At 32.8% G+C, this 18,847-nt stretch overlaps 2 protein-coding genes across 4 annotated transcripts in view; one reads left to right on the plus strand and one right to left on the minus strand.

Annotated features, from left to right (window-relative positions):
- Nucleotides 1–11,797: 11,797 nt before the first annotated feature.
- Nucleotides 11,798–15,412, plus strand: LOC144564831 (Amino acid kinase family protein). Of its 2 annotated transcripts, none has more exons than XM_078314443.1 (7): nucleotides 11,798–12,189; nucleotides 12,845–12,989; nucleotides 13,478–13,531; nucleotides 13,664–13,755; nucleotides 13,885–14,111; nucleotides 14,545–14,721; nucleotides 15,142–15,412. In XM_078314443.1, exons 1-7 carry the CDS (start codon nucleotides 11,969–11,971, stop codon nucleotides 15,234–15,236), a joined length of 1,011 nt encoding a protein of 336 aa, XP_078170569.1. In that variant the 5' UTR covers nucleotides 11,798–11,968; the 3' UTR covers nucleotides 15,237–15,412. The 2 variants fall into 2 exon arrangements, with proteins under 2 accessions (XP_078170569.1, XP_078170570.1); XM_078314444.1 differs by lacking the exon at nucleotides 11,798–12,189 and adding an exon at nucleotides 12,264–12,322.
- Nucleotides 15,413–16,665: 1,253 nt separating this feature from the next.
- Nucleotides 16,666–18,847, minus strand: part of LOC144564836 (Vacuolar protein sorting 55 (VPS55) family protein) — a 43,285-nt gene continuing 41,103 nt past the window's right edge. For both annotated transcript variants that reach the window (XM_078314450.1, XM_078314449.1), the window contains exons 3-5: nucleotides 18,544–18,583; nucleotides 17,884–17,968; nucleotides 16,666–17,042 (exon numbers count right to left, since the gene is read on the minus strand). In XM_078314450.1, coding sequence (XP_078170576.1) covers nucleotides 16,859–17,042; nucleotides 17,884–17,968; nucleotides 18,544–18,583 — 309 coding nt within the window. In that variant the 3' untranslated portion in view covers nucleotides 16,666–16,858. The remainder of the gene's footprint in view (nucleotides 17,043–17,883; nucleotides 17,969–18,543; nucleotides 18,584–18,847) is intronic.

Consider the following 18,847-nt stretch of genomic DNA (forward strand, 5'->3'; position numbering starts at 1 on the left):
GTCAAGTCCTTAATTAGTGTTATTTTTAGACTTGTGATATTCAACTGACAAATCAAATCAAATCAAAGTTAAAGAGTCACGACATCACTCATAAATATATCAAATGTCTTATTTTTTGGCATACACCATAAACAACAAAATTTAAATAATTTAAATTTGAAGTAGATCTCTAAAAAAAAATAGAGGACCGCCCAGCAGAGGGGCGGTCAAGTCCCTAGTAGACCGCCCCTGCCCCGGGCGGTCTGCTAGTGTGGACCGCCCCTCTGTTGGGTGGTTGGGGCAGTTTTGAAAATAATCTGAATGCAGGAGTACTTTTGTAAAAATTCTTTTTTTTAGGGTTTTAATAAATATACCCGGTGAGATTCACTCCTAAGACAATTAGTTTTTTGGGCAATGTTTTTCACGAAAAATGCTTGGAACTCCGTATTCGTTAAAAATATATGTATTGTCATTAAAAAAAATAAACATACTATATTTTGACACGTTACAATCTTGCTTTAGAAAATGTATCCACAATTTTACCTTAATTTAGTATTTCAGTTGTTTAATTATAGATCGATAAATTAATTTGTATTTATACATACATATATAGTAAATTGTAGAAAGCAATGATTAGCAAAAAAATAAATAAAAAATAAACTGCAGAACATTTAATGCAATACCTGGTGATTGATTTAATCCAAAAAGCTTATGAATCTATCAGCCAATAAATGAATAACAGAAGAGGCTGAATTTATAGAAAAGTCCGAACAAATTGACATAATTGAAATACTGAGCCCAGAAAAAGCCTATGTATATAAAGAGATTCTTGTAACTGCAGGGCTACATAAGCATTCTTCAAAGCTCACTGATAAAGCCATATAACTTGCAAAACATAAGCTGCCAATAACAGTGTTATTTCCATCAAAGATATGAAAATATGTGATAAAAAAATCAATTTCTGTATATATTTCTAAGAATTGTAATTATAAAAGTTGAACAATATATTTGTATTTGATTGAATCCAAAAATTATTCATAATATTTTAAGCATCTGTGGGGCTAATAGAAGGATCTTAAACAAATCATATGATATTTTAGCTTCATTTGTTTTGAACTGCATGCTATTTTTGATGATTCCAAATTGGTACGGTATGAGTTGTACCTGTTTTGTTTGCATGACTTCATGCTATTTCTTTCTAATATGTCATGCCATGAGCTTATTAACTTATTTTATCTTATTAATTTCCTTATTTTGTTACTGGAGCTTGTTTTCCTTATTTTATCATAGTTTCAAACAAAAGACAATCTTGCTAGTATTGTCATTTGTAATTTTTCTAAAACACAACATAAACAGATAGTATTTAACATGCCAATTAATAGACCAAAGTAACACAAGGAGTTTAAATTTAAGCAACTAAGTACATACAATTCAGAGCATATGCTTTACAATTTCATATTTATTTTTTCCAACAATAATATGCTAATATACTCTTTACAAACCTAGTTCATATTGTCACTCAAAAAAGAAAATTACAATCCTGGTTCATATTTTCTAAAACTGGTACATAAATTCAAAATATGTTGTCATCTTCACTCTCAAAATCAATGTCCTCTTTGTCATCGTAAACTATAGAAACTTATATATGCTCGACCTTTTCTTGAAACTCCATCGCTGATTCTGTATAATTGAAAAATGAGATAAAATTAATCAATTAAATAATAAACCAATTAACTGTTAAGTTGTCATGTTATGTATCAAGGGCATGCTAGAGAATAATTATCAAGCTGCACACCAATTAATTCCAAAATTCAAACATAGCTGGATAATACCAAACCTATATCTATTAATTCCAGACAACTTTTTTCTAAAGCTCTAAAATGATAATTGGGTTTAGTGTTGTTACAAATGAACTAAAAGGAAATATACCGGCTAGTACGATAACCTTATAAAATAGTACATAGCCTACCTTGTGTCAATCTCCCCCCCCCCCCCCCCCCCCCTAATATATCACCAGAAAATTGGTAGAGAGAGAAAGAGAGGCTAACCAATGTACAGATATGTCATGTAACAATGAGTAAAATCTGAAATAGAAAGAGCAAAACAAAGCTCTTAATTTTGCAACAATAATCGAGGTCCCTACAGTGTTAGTTTTGTGTTCTAAAAGTTATCTTATGTTGATTACTTTTATATGTTATGTTTATGAATTGGATGTATGTGCATTTTGTTCCATGAAATTTATGTTTATCTTTAGAAGTGTTCAAGAATATGCTCTTGGTCTTGAACCATAGAACTATATATGAACGAGAAACAAGAATGATATTTTATTTATATGATGTATATTGTTATTTATATAGAACTCTATATGAACCGCTTATAGTTTACAGTAATAAAATATTTTATGCAATTGCCAACATAACACAGATCCTCCATATAGGTCACACCAACTGAACGAGAAACAAGAATGATATTTTATTTATATGATGTATATTGTTTCATATGACATGAAATAATATATATGTGATAAATAAATATCATGACTGCTTAGAACGAAGATAAATTTATGAGAAGTGTGCATGTATATTATTTGGTATAATATGGTACATATTATATAGTAGAATATACATGACACATAATTAATAATGTGCAAAACATTGTTATAACATAAGTTTATTGAAACCCAAAATGAATATGAGTTGAGGCTGGTACTGTAGCGCGCACTGTAGCAGCTGCTAGGGTTAGCTCTTTTAATAAGGAGAATTATACTAGGAAGGTTACATAATGGAAACCCTAGTATATTTGTATATAAGGAGAGGTAGAGAAGGCATTCAGTGTGCAAGAAATTTTCTGAAAATTTATTTCCTTCTTTTCCTCTCCCTCCTAGCCGTCATCCCTCTTCCTCTCATATTATTAGTTTCTCTAGTGAGAAATTATTAGAAGAACAAGAAGGGTTATTAACTAGGTTCTAAGCTTAGATTAGATTAAGATCTCTAGCAAGGTCTTTTTAATCCTTGTTTAGTTCAAGGTGAACACTGGGAGACCGTTTCGACAAACGAAGGCATCCAAGAGATCTAGAAGAGAATTTGACTTCTCTTTATTTACCAAATTGACATTTGGTAGAGGTATATCCAAATCACCTTTAGTAAATAGATTTGTGATTAATGAATGAGTAGATATCCATTTGCATACATTCGAATTGCTTTAATAGAATTAGCATAATAAAGTAGATCCGTAGATGCTTGTAGGAAGCTTAAATTTTTTGAATGTATTGCCTTGCTGCATCATGAAATCCTTCATACAGTCCAACTAATTAAGCAAAGAACAAGAAAATGAGGTAGAGACCAACATATTCTTACTCTGGCTGTTAGATGCGTACCAATATGGACTAGTACATACTATATAGGTTTTAATTTTGCAACAATTGATGAGCTCCCAATTATGCAAATATATCTTACTAATTTCAACTAATTTGGTTAATTGATGAGATAAGCATCTAGGTTTTTCACAAGCATTGATAAATTACTGAGAGAGATTGAGATAGAGTGAGAGACGCTAACCAGGAGATGAGTGATAAGGTGTGGCCCAACAATGGAGTCTGCGAGGATAAAGAGAGACAGAGGGGAGGAGGTGAAATCTGATGGGATAAACACGAGGGTAACCAGCTGAGCAAAAGAGAGAGCGATCGGAGTGTCGCAGAGGGAGAGAAGGAGAGAGAGCACTGCAGAGTCATTTATAAGACCAAATATGTATATAAACCGGGAAAAAAAAAATCGACCAGTTTTTCATGTTTTTATTGAAGTTTGAACTAGCATGGTCCATTTGGCCATTTATTCCTCGGTAAAAGGAAAAGGCAAAATGGACCTAACATGTGATATTTGAGCAAATTTATGTAGTCTTTTGTGTTGCTATAATGTATTCTATTTTAAACAATTATGTATTTGAACATGATACATCGTCATAATATTATTATTTTTTAATAATTTTGAGCTTTAGAAAATTTAATATGAATTTTTAACAGTTCTTTTCTATCACGATAAATAAATTTTTAGTCTTTCATCTTTTTTTGTTGATTTTTATCTCACTCATAGACAAATTAAACTTTTATTTGATATATTAATTCAACAATACACATTTGTATACCCTTACATTTAGCTAAAATTAATTAAGGACTAATTAATACTTTCATTTTATTTGGATAATAACATTTCTATCAAATAATTCAGTGTTACTAAAAAATTAGCGATTGAACTGATTGACCCACCGGTCCGACCAATAAACCATTTGTTAGTGTAATAATCTAGAAGTCAATCATAGGATAATTGTATCATATATATTTTGTTCATAAATTGAATGATTAATAAAGATATCATTTTGTTCCTTGAGTATTATCGCATTTATGAATCATTTCAAGTTAAGGACTTGAAATTGTAGAACTCCATAATATAGATGATAAATACTCTTAATAGTCTCTAACCGTGGTAATTAACAAGAACACTAATTGAACATTAAAGGTTAGTATGTGGATTAAATGATGGTTAAGTTTTACAGACCATAGACAAATAGATGTTATTTTAATCACATAGATACATGTTACAGAACATGGTATTTGACAGACCCTAAATGAAACATTAAATGGAATTGTGTTTGTGTCATTAATGTTTTCATTTAGTGTTAAATTCTAAAGAATGAGGTATTCGTCTTTCCTATATTAGAAGTGTGTATTCGTGAGTGTTGTCTAACGCTATCCATAAAAAGTAGTTATAACGGTGACATTTCAGTATACATGACTTGTGTGGAGGGGAGATGTTCACCAAGACTACTATTGTCCCTCGTATTACTAGAGTTAATCATATTTGATAATGCTTAAGATTGAGAAAAGATTAAGTTTGTAATGATGACACACACCTACCTTGAAACTGATCTGATATTAGACGAAAGAATTAACACGAGTAAATAATTTACTAGATCGTGATATTGTACTGTACAACATCATATGTGTAATTGAATGATCATAATGCAATCTACCAGGTACTGCTTATGATTTGTAGAAGTTAAAACAGTTTTAATTCTATTTACCAACATAACACAGATCCTATTCACATCGAAAAGGAAAGTAATCAGAGAATCTTATGATTAATTATAAATTGTTATAATTAATAATAAGAAGTTTATAATTAATTATAAATGATATAATTAATATAAATATCATAAAGATGACAAGCTTAAACATATTAAACTTATAAGCGTGTACGACACATTGTATAAAAGTTACTGCAACAACAGTCACAAGAAATATAATTGTTCAGAACAATTATATAGATATTAAATGGATTACAAATATTAATTATGAATTAATATTTTGAGCTTAAAGCCCAAAATTAATCAATTGAATTATGGGCTTATGGCATTTTCGTAATATGCCTTCATCCTTATCCTTACAATGGCATTTTGGGACCAAAACCGACCTATATGCCTATATATAGGCATGTGGGGTGAAAGAGAAAATTGTGAATTCACCCCGATAGTTCGTATCATATCGATTCACATATCATTTTCTCTTTCTCGTGTTTTATTCTCTTATACTTAATCTATGTATATTCTTGCGAGTTGTGAATAGTATTTTTGCGGGAGTCATTAATAGTGTTTTTGCGAAACTAGTAGTTTTCTATTTTTGCGCATTGTCGTGAATCAATTTTTCCGAGATTCATGAATAGTGTTTTTACGCCTTTTGTGAATAGTGTTTTTGCGAATCCCCCTGGTCAGTATTTATGACAAAAGAAATACCAGCTCTCTGGTTGTTCTTGGTGGATAACCTATAAAGGCATCAGACATCTGGTGCTCTAAGACGAGTCAGACTTCAATTCTAATTCGAATTTGGAACAAGGTAAAAATGTTGTTTTAATTTATTTAAATGTTAAATAAATTTAGTTTTAGAAATCAATCAGGAAACAGATCCTTGGCTTAAGATAGAAGTAAAATTTTTGTTTTACGGTCTTTCCTCACCTTAAGCCTAAACTGAGAACGAAGCGTAGATTCTCAAGCAGAGTCTGGCGCGGGATTCCCAACAAGGGTATACGGAATACCCAGCACCATTGACCCAATGTATTACCGGGTCGATGTCCGGTCCAATTCTGATAACATTGCCCTAGAGAGCTTGGGAAGGGCTTGGCAGAGGGAGAAAAACCTGGCAGCTTGAAAGAGTCGCAAAGGAAAGAGATTTTACTATTTTTAGGGAGAGAAGAGAGAGAGAGCGGTGCTGAGGCAGAAAAAACAAACAATTCAAAAACCAACCTTATCTAACGGAGCCCTTTCATTTTTCAAATTTTTCATTCCGTCAAAATCAAATTAGCACCTTATCAAGGCACGAATCTAAAATCAGATCCAACGGCTTACAGAGCTGGCAGTAGTTTGCTGAAATGCTGCTAGCAGCAAATTAGCCATACTGTATATATTATATTCTTATCTTTACATTAACTCAATAACTAACAAATTAAATAAGCGTTTATTAGGATTGTGGTTCTCGTATCAATGGTATTTTCTTGGTAATAAAAATAAGAATTATATTCATCTCCACACTCATGTCTCCTCTTTATCCCTGTAGTATTAAGGTTGTACTATGATTTCCGCTAATTTAGGAAGGTTGTAATAAGGTTGTACTATGGTCCCCACTAATTAATTTATATTTATAATCTCAAATGCTATTTTTTTATTAGAAGGTTCACGTTAAATAAGGACAACTAATTGCCATCACGATAAAGGTTGCTCATATTTAAACAAAAAATATATGACAAAAAATATTCATCACGATAAACGTATACGAGGTGATTATTCAAGTATTTTTTTTACATAGATACAAATACCCTAGTGTATAGGTATAAATACTTGTAATATTTTATATTAATACTTTCATACATCAGTCAGTGTCATATGTAAAAAATACTTACAAGTATAGGTATAAATATTTACACAACGAGGTATAAATACTTGTGTGATGACGAGCCTGAAAGTATGTCATCATGGATCTCATTTGAAAGAGAAAATTGCGAAGAAAATGTTCGTGGTTTAGATTCGCAAAATTCCTCATAGATCGGTACAATGTGAACGGAATTGAACGAAAAAAAAAAACTCATCTCTAAAAACGTGTATGGTCTCATATTTTGAGATTTGATTGGAGAGACATGTATTTATGTGAAAATTGTTCACCTTATAGATATAAATACTTCCATTCTTAGGGCTAAATACTTTCGTGCATAAGTATTAATATTTGAGAAATGTTATGATACTACAAGCCATCATACTCGAGCGTGTCCCCCAAGTAGTTTAACATAAAATCCTTCCAATATTGTATAACTTTCATTTCTAGGGCTAATATCCAAACATTTAAAGCTATGTTTATAACATTTAAAATGTTACTCGCAAGCATATAAACCTCTGTCTGAAAGTATTTCTAGATAGTTTTAACTCTCAACTATTTTTGTCTTCAAGCCAAAAAAAGAAAGATTTTTTTCACCCACTCTTTTTTATTTTTTCTCTGATCATTATAATTTATTTTTCCAATGATCCGTGATGAATTTTATGAATCTAAAAATATGAATGTTTTCTATTCGATTTCATCTTTCAAATAAGATCCATGAAGAAATATTTTTGAGTAATTTTAAAGTAATTTTTTTTTTTTAAAGTAACATGAGCACTTTCAATTTTTAAGTTTTTAAATCTCAGTCTACAACCATTAAAATTTTCAAGGCTTTGTACATGAGGTTTATATGTTTTGTACATGAGCTTTGTAAATGCAGTGTTATTATTGAGGTTTACATACTTTGAAGTGTTATTGTTGAGGTTTAAATTCTTTGCACATGAGGTTTATGTGTTTTATTCTAGAAATTTAAAGTGTTATTAATGAGGTTTATATGCTTGTACATGAGGTTTATATGCTTATAAACAGAGGTTTAAATTATTTTGAAGCATAAAAAAAAAGTCACAGAGATTTAAAGTGTTAAAAAAACTTACGACACAAATATAACTCAAAAGTTATTATTCATGGATCACAGAGAAAATCAGGTAAAAAACACGTTCATATTTTTAGATTCGCAAAATTCATCACGGATCGTCGAGAAAATGGATGAGAATGATAAGAGAAAAAATTAAAAAAAAAAGTGGGTAAAATGAATCTTTTTGTTTTTGGCTTGAAAATAAAAGTAGTTAGAAGTTAAAACTCTACATATTTAGAATTTTAATGCTTACAGATTGAAGTTTAAATGCTTGCAGTAGCATTGTAAAATGTTATAAACAGAGCTTTAAATGTTTGAATATTAGCGTTGAAAATGAAAGTTAAATAACATTGAAAGTTTTTTCTGTTAAACTACTTGGGGGACGTGCTCGGAGATTTTGTTTGTGGTACAATTATCAGGCTCCTTAATATTTTAGAAAAGAAAATCAATGCTGAAGTTTATATAGTCCCCCATAGTAGTTATGAAAGTTAATACGGGGATAAATACGAGAATGAAAGTGCGGAGATAATTATCAGGATGCAATAAAAAATAGGATAATGAACCGTGAGTTGGTTGGATTGGAGTTTCTCTTATGATTTATTATCACTTTATTATAATGGTAATGTTTCATTTAAGGCCTTTGGAAGTTTATTTTGCCGGTGGCTAAAAAAATATTTTTATTACAAGAAACTTCAGTTAATATTATTCAACAGTTATTTATTTAATTATTTTTTAGATGGCAAAAATTATATTTATTACAAGGAAATTCAATTAATATTCAACGATTATTACTGTAGATGGCAAAAATAATTTTAGTTTTGCTACACAATAAATTAATAACTTATCAACATAACTGCTTATTGAAAGAATCAAACGCAAGATTATTCAATCTGTTAATGATTTTCAGATTATTTAATCGAAGTACTTTGTTAACTTGGTCAAATAAATAAAATTCAAGCAAAATTTCAATCAAGGTATGCTTTAGAAGATTCGCACCAACTAAACTAAAAACTTAATTTCCTGTTAATGTTTTTCTGTTTTTATTTTATAATAAAAGTCTTTCTCACAATTAATTAATTTAACTAATATTAAATCTGTCATTACTGCTCTATACTGGAATTAAATGGGCTTAACATATCTGACCGTAATAAATATTGAGTTCATATCCTTGACATATCTGACCGTATCATATTGGTTAAAATCGAACTAAAAATAATTTCGGACTTGTTTGAAACATAAGAAATCCGTTTTTAAAATTTTGTACAAACTTAGTTTAAACGATCCGAATTTTAACTCTGTCAGATATCTTCCCTGATCTGAATTTGTAATAGTCAGACTGTCAGTCTTGAGCAGCGTTGTAAATAACGGGATGCAGTCGTCAGACGGACAGAGTACCGTCAAGTGATTAATCGGTATGTGGCCGATTAATCGGAATTATACGGACAATTTAACGTTTTTATTAAATTTATGTATACATATCATAATTTATTATAAATAATTATTTAACTCATTAAACTACTTATCAAATAAACTTAATTTAACTTAGTTCTATTATGATAACATGACATTACGTTTATATTTTTTTTAATACATGAGAATTTTCATGTGTAAATAATACATTTATTTAATAAAAAAAATTCAAGAATTAAGCATTTTCAAATACTAATAACGTATTATTTGAAAGAAATGAAGAATTTCAATGTAAAATCACTAAATTTAGTTTATGATAACAATTTAGTTTCATAAATGTATATGTCATACTATTTGAAAAAATTACATAAGTAAGAAAAATATATGGTATATAAATAACATAAGAATTAATCAATTTCAAAGTAAGCAAGAAAAAAAAATATAAAAAATATTGGATGTATGTTCAAGCACAAATAAAACTACAAAACATGATTTATAAAACTTATTATCACACACTATCACAGAGAAAAAAAAAGTCAATATGAAAAATAAATATTTATTGGAATAACAGAAGTAAACAGAAATAAACAGTAAAATGGCCAATTAATTTGAAAAAAATGCCGATTAATCGTTTTCATCCGCAAACATGCATCCGTTAAGTGTATTTGTAATGTTTTGACCATCTTTAATGATTAAACGGCCGGTAAAACTGTTTTTACAACACTGATCTTGAGGATTACATGATACTTCAATTGCTATATAACTTGGCTTGTGACAAATTCACGGCAACAAAATGAAACTAATATGGAACGTGTGTCGACACATACATGTTGTGAATTAACACAGAGAGATATAAATGAGAGAAATAATTTCAACAAAAAAACCAAATAAGATAAATGAACCAAATGAGCATGGTAAAAATTTAAAATGAAATATTACAATACCTGATAATGTATAAACTGGATAAACGAATTATCATATATATAATAATTGAGGAGGGATCCACTTACAATTTTCTAACCACATTCTTGCTACCTGGATTGCATAATCCGCTGCACATCTCGATCGAGCAGTGCATCCCTCAAAAATCTTTTTGTTACGACATTTCCATAGTATCCAACATTCCGCAAAGAAATACACTCCCCACTTTCTTAATTCTTGGTACAAACCTCCTGCATGACTGCCAAGACCTTTGCACAATTATTTGCACATTAGTCCCTCCAAACTGTACGATTCTGAAACCAAGCCTTGATGAAATTCTGAACCAAAAATGCCTTGCAAAATTACATCTAAAAACAGATGCATGGCTGTTTCCATTGGGCAACTTTGACAGACCTCACATTGTAATTCGCACTCCAACCCTCTGCGCATCATCACATCATGGGTTAGAAGTTTGCATTTGAGAACTAAGAATGAGAATATCCAAACTGTAGGTGGTAGTTTCAATTGCCATGTAAAAGAGAGTTCACTCTCTGTTTTTCCTCCTGCTACTAACACATCATAAACTGATTTTGCGGAATACTCTTGACTATTGGTCCAGTGCCATACCAGTAAATCCTGAGATGTACCTGGTACAATTGAAGAGATTCCAGTGCATCTATTGAGGCCATTATGGGGTAAGTCCAAGCATCAAACCAATATGACACAGCTGATCCTGTTCCGATTATCTAAGTGATACAACTATCAAAGATCGGTTTGATCTTAAGTGATTGCATCCAGAAGAAGGACCCTTGGCACATCCAAATATTGTGAGATTTCCTTGGCGTTATAGATCTTATGGCAAGATAGTCACGATGATTATCAATTGTACTAAAAGAGCAATTATTATATAGAAATCGTATTAGCCCTTCAATTCATTAAGATTAAGATTAAGATCAATGCATGCAGTTTTAAAAATTCACATAAATTAAATCTGAATGAATTTTGACGCATATTAAATAATTCTGATCGAACATCATCCAATACGAATCAAATAGCTCCGACTTGGATTGTAAATCTGGTCCGTTTGTTTCGATTGGATGGATCAGATGTTGCCATTTTGAAGCAAATTAGCTAAATCAACCGCATTGCTGGGTCGGGTTAATTAAAGGGTCGTGGACTTGGAAGTTATGAACCTATAGTCCTATATGGATTAAGGAAGCTCTAAGGAGCAGTTGCTTTTGGAGGATACAATTGTCCGAAAAGTATCTAAAGGAAGCTATGAGGAGATCGAAATTTTAAGGAAAGGGGGTGATAGAATTAAGATATGGTACTAAGGAGAGACACTTAATCCGATTTAAGGAAGAGCTGTTCGTCTGGATTAATCTTGCGCTGCCGCACATGTACATATGGATTGGCGGAGTCATAACTCCATGGGCCCAACGTAATTTAAAGGTGTAGGAAGTGCTTTGTTATTGGGTTTGGGCCGTATTTGATAACACGGGTTCAATAGACACATTCCAATCCAACACTGGGATGTTAACGGGTAACCTCGGTTCGGTTCACGCACCGTGAGATAATTATCAAAATCTTTCCTGATATTTTTCTCTCATTGTAGCGCTAGCGCTAGAGGAAGAGAAAGACAGCAGCAGTAAAGCGCTCTCAATTCTTCAATGGTTCTCTCTCTTTCTCTATCGTCACCCCTCACTTCTCTTCCTATATTCTTCTCAGCCTCCGCCGCCGCCTCTGCCTCCGCCTCGTCTTCTCTTTCCTTTTCTACACCCCCTGTCCGACTAGCGACCCCGCCATTGCTGAGCTTGTGCTCAACTCGCTTAAACCCGTGTCTCTGCTCTCCTTCCAATTCGGGCCCTTTCTCTGATTCACCCAATGGCAGGTAATTTGTTCTCTTTGTCGGAGCCTAGGAGGTGCGGTCTGTACTATTATTATTGTTTGTAATGCACACAGATTGTTCTATGAAATGAAATGCCTTGGAGCTGTAAGCTGTTTCTGTTCATTCGGGTTGAAGTGTAGGTCAAGTAAGTACTTTATGTGTTCATGTCCTGTTATTTATGTTCTTCGTGCTCAATTGGGGTTTTGCGTTTTTCCAGGGGTTTTAATTAAGGGCCCCCATGAAGCCCATATAAGCCCATTTAATTTTCTTTTTAGAAAGGATGAAAATCTCATCCAATGCTTACTGGTACTTGTTATAGCTGGTACAGTTTGATATGCTTAATCCCAGCTTTTCAAAAATATATTTGGTAACAAAAGCTCATTAAGTCTTATGGTTGCCCCATTAATCCCCTGTTCTATATAAAACCTAGCAGTTTCCCCTTCTTTTAACTAAATCAACCCAACTAGACTAAAACTTACCCTCATCCATTCATCCAACGAGTGAAACCTACGAAAATGATCAAACTACTTGGTCAAACGTGTTTGTGTACCATAAAGTCTTTTGTACTAATGCCAAACCAATCGACTTTAAAACTAAAGAACTGCCAAACTTGAATTGTTTCTTTCTTTCACTTCCCTTTGTAATATTGTGATTATAGGTCACAGATGACACCAATGTCATGCCTTGGGGTTTCAATGGAAGAAAAGCCAAGGGTAGAATCGGAACGTAAATGGCAAAGAGTGTTGCTTAAAGTCAGTGGAGAAGCCCTTGCTGGCGATCACACTGAAAACATAGATCCGAAGGTTGTCAAGGATAAAACTGGTACACCTGTATCAATGTTACCAACTCTAGCCCTTCTTGGATTTAGGTGCAAACTTGTTTAGGGTTACCATACCATAAAATAAGAATTGCGACAACAGGTAGTGGTCTACAATGCAGTTCTTGATTGTAACAGAAAACTTTTACAAGGTATCCTTAGTTTCATAATTGGGTTGATTGAGGTTAATTCTGAATGAATCAAACTAATTTGAAGCTTAGTCTACGATGCAGTTCTTGATTGTAACAGAAAACTTTTACAAGGTATCCTTAGTTTCATAATTGGGTTGATTGAGGTTAATTCTGAATGAATCAAACTAATTTGAAGCTTAGTTTAAAGTTTTATTGTAGAATGTGATAATCAATGGTGTAAATTCGGGAACTGATATCACACCGGTCTAACTTACTCTATATACCTGCCCATGAACTGAAATTCAATTTGTTAATTTATATTTTTCCTCAATCTGTGGTTTAGGTAACAATGTCAATTGCTAGAGAGGTTGCTTCAGTCACTAGACTTGGTATAGAGGTGCATTTCCATCCCCTCTAACTCATGTTGCATTTCCATTTTACCAATGTGTGGTTTTATAATAGATTCTTTTAAACAAATGAATAAATTATGATCAAACCAACTTAATGATATTTTAATAAAATACTTCAGGTGGCAATAGTAGTAGGAGGAGGCAATATATTTCGTGGGGCTTCCCGGGCTGGTTGTAGTGGCCTCGATCGGTCCTCTGCTGATTATATTGGGTACAGATTTTCTACAGTCATATTTTGGTGTTTGAACAAATTTAATATATTTTTCTGTTGGTATGAGTACTGTAGATTGCAATTAATGATATAACATATCAAAACTATGGATACCAATTTACATTGCAGGATGCTGGCGACAGTGATGAATGCGATATTCCTACAGGCGACGATGGAGAGCCTGGGTGTGCCGACAAGGGTGCAGACAGCCTTTCGAATGTCTGAGGTGGCAGAGCCATACATACGTCGCCGTGCTGTGAGGCATCTTGAGAAGGGTAGAGTCGTCATCTTTGCTGCAGGTACTGGCAACCCATTCTTCACCACCGACACGGCTGCAGCCCTCCGTTGTGCTGAGAGTATGTTCAACTCTGTTGTTTTACTTAGAATTTGTTATTGCATTGCTATCCCACTAGCATGCTGTATCACTTCTCTACCTGTATTGTTTTTCCTCTTTTGGCGGGACTTGCTATCCTGGTCTTCAGTGCCTTATTGTTCGGGAACTATACGGCTATGGTTTTACCAGGGAACTTCTTTTTTAACACTAAGATCAACCTGTACACACAATCATACGACTCCATGTATACTGTTCTGATTAATTTGGGTCTGGTTATGTAAGCCTTTGCAAAATGAAATAAATCTTATATGGCATGTAAAAGATGGGAAAGGCCATTTGTTATTCTTCCTCTCACAATTTCTCAGAAGCACCAGTGCGAAAGGCTATTTTATTCATTTTTAAAAAAAAATCAAGCAAGTAGTCTGACATTTTATTTCTCGGAAAACCAAAACCAGTAAATGCAGAGGTGGTATTAAAGGCAACAAATGTAGACGGAGTATATGATGCTGACCCAAAGCAAAATCCTGACGCATGCCTTCTTGATAAACTGAGCTATTATGAGGTCACTTCGAAGGATCTATCTGTCATGGACATGACTGCCATTACCCTCTGCCAGGAAAATGACATCCCTGGTAGTTTTTTAAAAACCTCTATTTTAAAGTTTCTAATCATGTCCACAAGTTTGGTTTTTCAAATCACAAAAGATTATATTGACACAGTTCATCAAGTGAGGCAAATTTTGGTTCAGGTAGGCCAACTGGTAAATATAGGATTAGCTGAGGCAACAATTTGTTTAATGGAGATGTAGTTTGCTTGCTTGAGTATTAAGCAAGGTTACATAGGCTAATTGGTGGCTTAAGTGGTAAAGCAGGAACTTGTACCATTTATTCATGTCTAGAATAGATGACATTCTCCTTTCTATTTCCCTTGTTGGGTGCATAATTGAATAGTTGATCACTTGAGGCTGAAGCTGAAGTTTTCAATAGTAGATCATTTGAGCAAAGTTTGGTTTATTTACTTGACTAAAGTTTCTTCTTTGCGATTCAATGCAGTGGTTGTTTTCAACTTGCAAAAACCAGGAAATATTGCAAAGGCCATAATGGGGGAGAAAGTGGGAACTCTTATTTCAAACCCATCTAATAAGTAACTTCCTAGAAAATTGAAGGCCAAGACGGAGCTGTAATTTCATCGCGCAAAATGTTTCAAGCTTATAAACATATCATAGATCCTTAATAGTGAAAAGAGGCCTTAGATCAATTTTTTTAGCAATCTATTTACATACTGTATATGAATTTTCATTAATAGTTAACAGTTATTTCACTATGAGTATTCTGAGTTTATTCATTATGCTGCTCAACTTCCATTTTACTTATTCCTTTTACTTGAATTCACTCTTATCAGACGGCACTGATTATTGGTGGAATTTTTAGGTTAACATGTAGCAGATGAACAAAGCAATTTTGTATTCCTCCTGCGGATGGTAAGGGAAATTGGAGTACAACTTTTTATATTGATACATTATACAGGTGGTATTATCAATTTTGGTCTCTGTAGCCAGTAGTTCCGGTTGCCGTTGCTACTTTTGGCTTGTTTGAATATGTTACTTCCAGTTTAAAACCTTTGGTGCTGATGGATCGTTGCATCCATGGGTAGGAATGTTTAAATTACAATATAGTGGCCATAGGATCAAAAACCTTACGAATTTGATTGGTCCTATCATCATAAACAAAATTAATTTTTAAAATTGACTATGATTTGTACAAGTGTTGTTTTTAGTTGTATTTCTTTTACAAGGGTTTAAATGCTTCTATTTTTTGTGTCTCTATCATGCCTCCATTTTTCAAAACTTTAAAAACTCAAAATTTAAGTCTTAAAATTCAAAATAAAAACATTGGATATGATCTACATCATTTTATCTATTCACGTATAAAAAATTATGGCATTTTGATTTTGTTTTGGTTATCATCAAAAACTTGTAAAAAACGTGCTAATTTGAATATAAAAAACATGCTAATTTGAATAATTTCTAGACGTTGATTTTTCAACTTATTAATTCACATAAAAACAAAATTTAAATGTGATAATTTTTTATGAACACAGAGAGAAAATAACATAGATTACATCTAACGGTTTTATTTTAACTTTTAAGTTTAAAATTTTGAGTTATTAAAATTTTGAAAAATAAAAGCACAGTGAAGGCACACTCCTCTTCTTTTACATGTATAAAATTAACGGAAGTTGAACTTGGTGAAGCATAACAACGCGTTTGCTTGGAAAATTTGAAGGATTGCCTTTTGAATTTTCAGGAGGAAGTGTTTGGAGACTGTTTCCCTAATAAATCTGAAATGCACTTCCCAGTGAAAATGGAAATATTAATTATGTATGGACTCTGTCATCATTGGCCCGGGTTACGTATCGTAGGGTTCTTCATAGCAAGCACTAAGCACTTATTTAAGTATCAACTCTATCATCCATTTGACAAGTACAAAAAAAAATATTTCGTTTTACTTCCGAAGCTGCACATGGATCCTCATCAAATAGATAAATAAAAGCAACTATGAAGGGCAACAAAAAAATTGATGGCAAACTCCTCTTTTTGATTCGAACTTCTCTGACCTCTGTACCTTTGAGTGTTTGTTACCAACTTCTCACCGAAGTTACAAGAGTCAAATCAGACATTAAAAAATAGCAACCTGAACATACATCTCTACACACGAGCACCTATTTCACAACCTTTTCACTTTGGCACCTATAGTTCCTAACAAGTATTTACCAATCCTCATCAAGGTTGGCACGGTGGAAACACAAAATAGTACAAGCAAGGATGAAGAAAGAGGTGAAGGCGATCCACATTGCACCTGCTTCAATTAGGTTAGCATGATGTAGTATAGCCGGTATTGCCATGCTACCAACTGCAGAAAAGCCCGTCAAGAACTTTGCACCATTTATCCACCTAATAATTGGAAAAAAAAAAAAAAAAAACAAGGGTGACTTCTTACTTCTTGAAAATCTCTAGTCAGAGATAATGGAAACCCTAATTTACTATCTTTCTTTCTAAGAATAAAGTGGTACGGGTTCATCAGTTCATGTGCTAGTAGTAGTATAGTACCAGCAATAATCACGTGTACGGTGTACCACTAAAAAAATATGTACCAAATAAACATGCATATGTAACTCTACATTACTCTGATACCACTATACACATCAATGCGGAAGCATAAGTAAGGATGAGATGTGTCTGTCTGGTCAACTAATACCAGTATGTATTGTCTGTATGGTTTGGGCAATTTGTTTTCATTTTTAGTTTTTCTTTTATTGGCTAGCTTGGTCTTAAATTATACCATGTGGAGAAAATCATGCTTAATTAAGACAAAATGCAGAGTTGAGAGCAAGTCTGATTTAAGGTAAGGAGTATAATTTTTTTTTGGAAGTAGTGGTGGTACCACCGATTTCCATTAGAAACCAAAAAAGGCCAAGTATTGGTACCTAAAACAGGTACCAATCCCTTAACTAAGCATACATCTGTTTTTAGTTACAAAAAAGCAGAGACTTTAAGGTAAGGAGTATTGAGGCTAAACATTGTGCTTAATGACCATCTAGCATAACCCTTTCAAAACTGAACCAGTACAATACTGAGCACCCAATGCAGCAGTTGATCAAGTCTTGATAGGGTTTTATTTTAGCTTAAATAACAGTTGGGTGTAAAAGGCGGGTAAGATCCAAGTGAAAACAAAAAAAGAAACAAGAAGCAGAGGTAAACAGAGTTATAATAAATAGGAAATATAGAAACTGACCCATTACTCTCTCTGCTCGTAAGAAAGCTGGTGGACCCACCTCCAAAAAATAGACAGGGCATAGGTACCAGCACATACATCAGAGCTAACAAATGCATCACCAGAAATAATAGCCAATTAAAAGAAGACATTAAAAAAAACATGCATTTTTTTATAGAATGAAATAACACAGTTGTATGCAGAATTGCATCTCATTGTTTAGAATAGAAGGCTCCTAAGAATTAGGAGGTGACCTCCTAAACTCCAAATTTTTTGCAGGAAGTTCCATAAGAAATCTCTTGAAAGAAATTCAATCATTTGATAAAAGTCACAGAGTAGGTACAAGCAATTACAACAGAGCTAAAATGCATCACCAGTAATAGCCAATTAAAAAAAACATGTTTTTTTTATACAATGAAATAGTGCAGTTGTATGCACAATTTATTTCATTATTTAGAATACAACGGTCCTCAGAATTAGGAGGTGACGTTCTAAACTCGAAAAATTTGCAGGAAGTTCCGTAAGAAATCTCTTGAAAGAAATTCAATCATTTGAGAGAAGTCACAGAGTATTGCAAAATGGAACTTCCACATGACTTTGCAAATATATGATTTATGGTTTATAACCAATATGACTGGCAGGATATTCATGGATTATTTTAACAGAAGTGTAAATACTAACCTGATAACATAGGCCACCAATTGCTGTACAAAGCACATGCCTACAACAACAGCATTGGTTATACTTTGATTAATTTAAATCATAAAAGAGTTTGATTCATGCCTCTGCAAAGCCACAAAAGTTAACCATGCCCCCCGCAGCATCTCTAAAAAACACCCAAATTTACCCTCCTTTCAAACTCATTAATTGAATGAAAAAAAATAGATGCACATTGTTTCCTTTTAAGAAACTGCCCACCTATTACTAAAGGTGTGCCATAATATAATACTCCTCTCAGCACACTGATTAATGGGGAGAAAATTGC

Source organism: Carex rostrata, chromosome 13, assembly GCF_964058835.1.
Source record: "Carex rostrata chromosome 13, lpCarRost1.2, whole genome shotgun sequence".
Lineage (NCBI taxonomy): Eukaryota > Viridiplantae > Streptophyta > Magnoliopsida > Poales > Cyperaceae > Carex > Carex rostrata.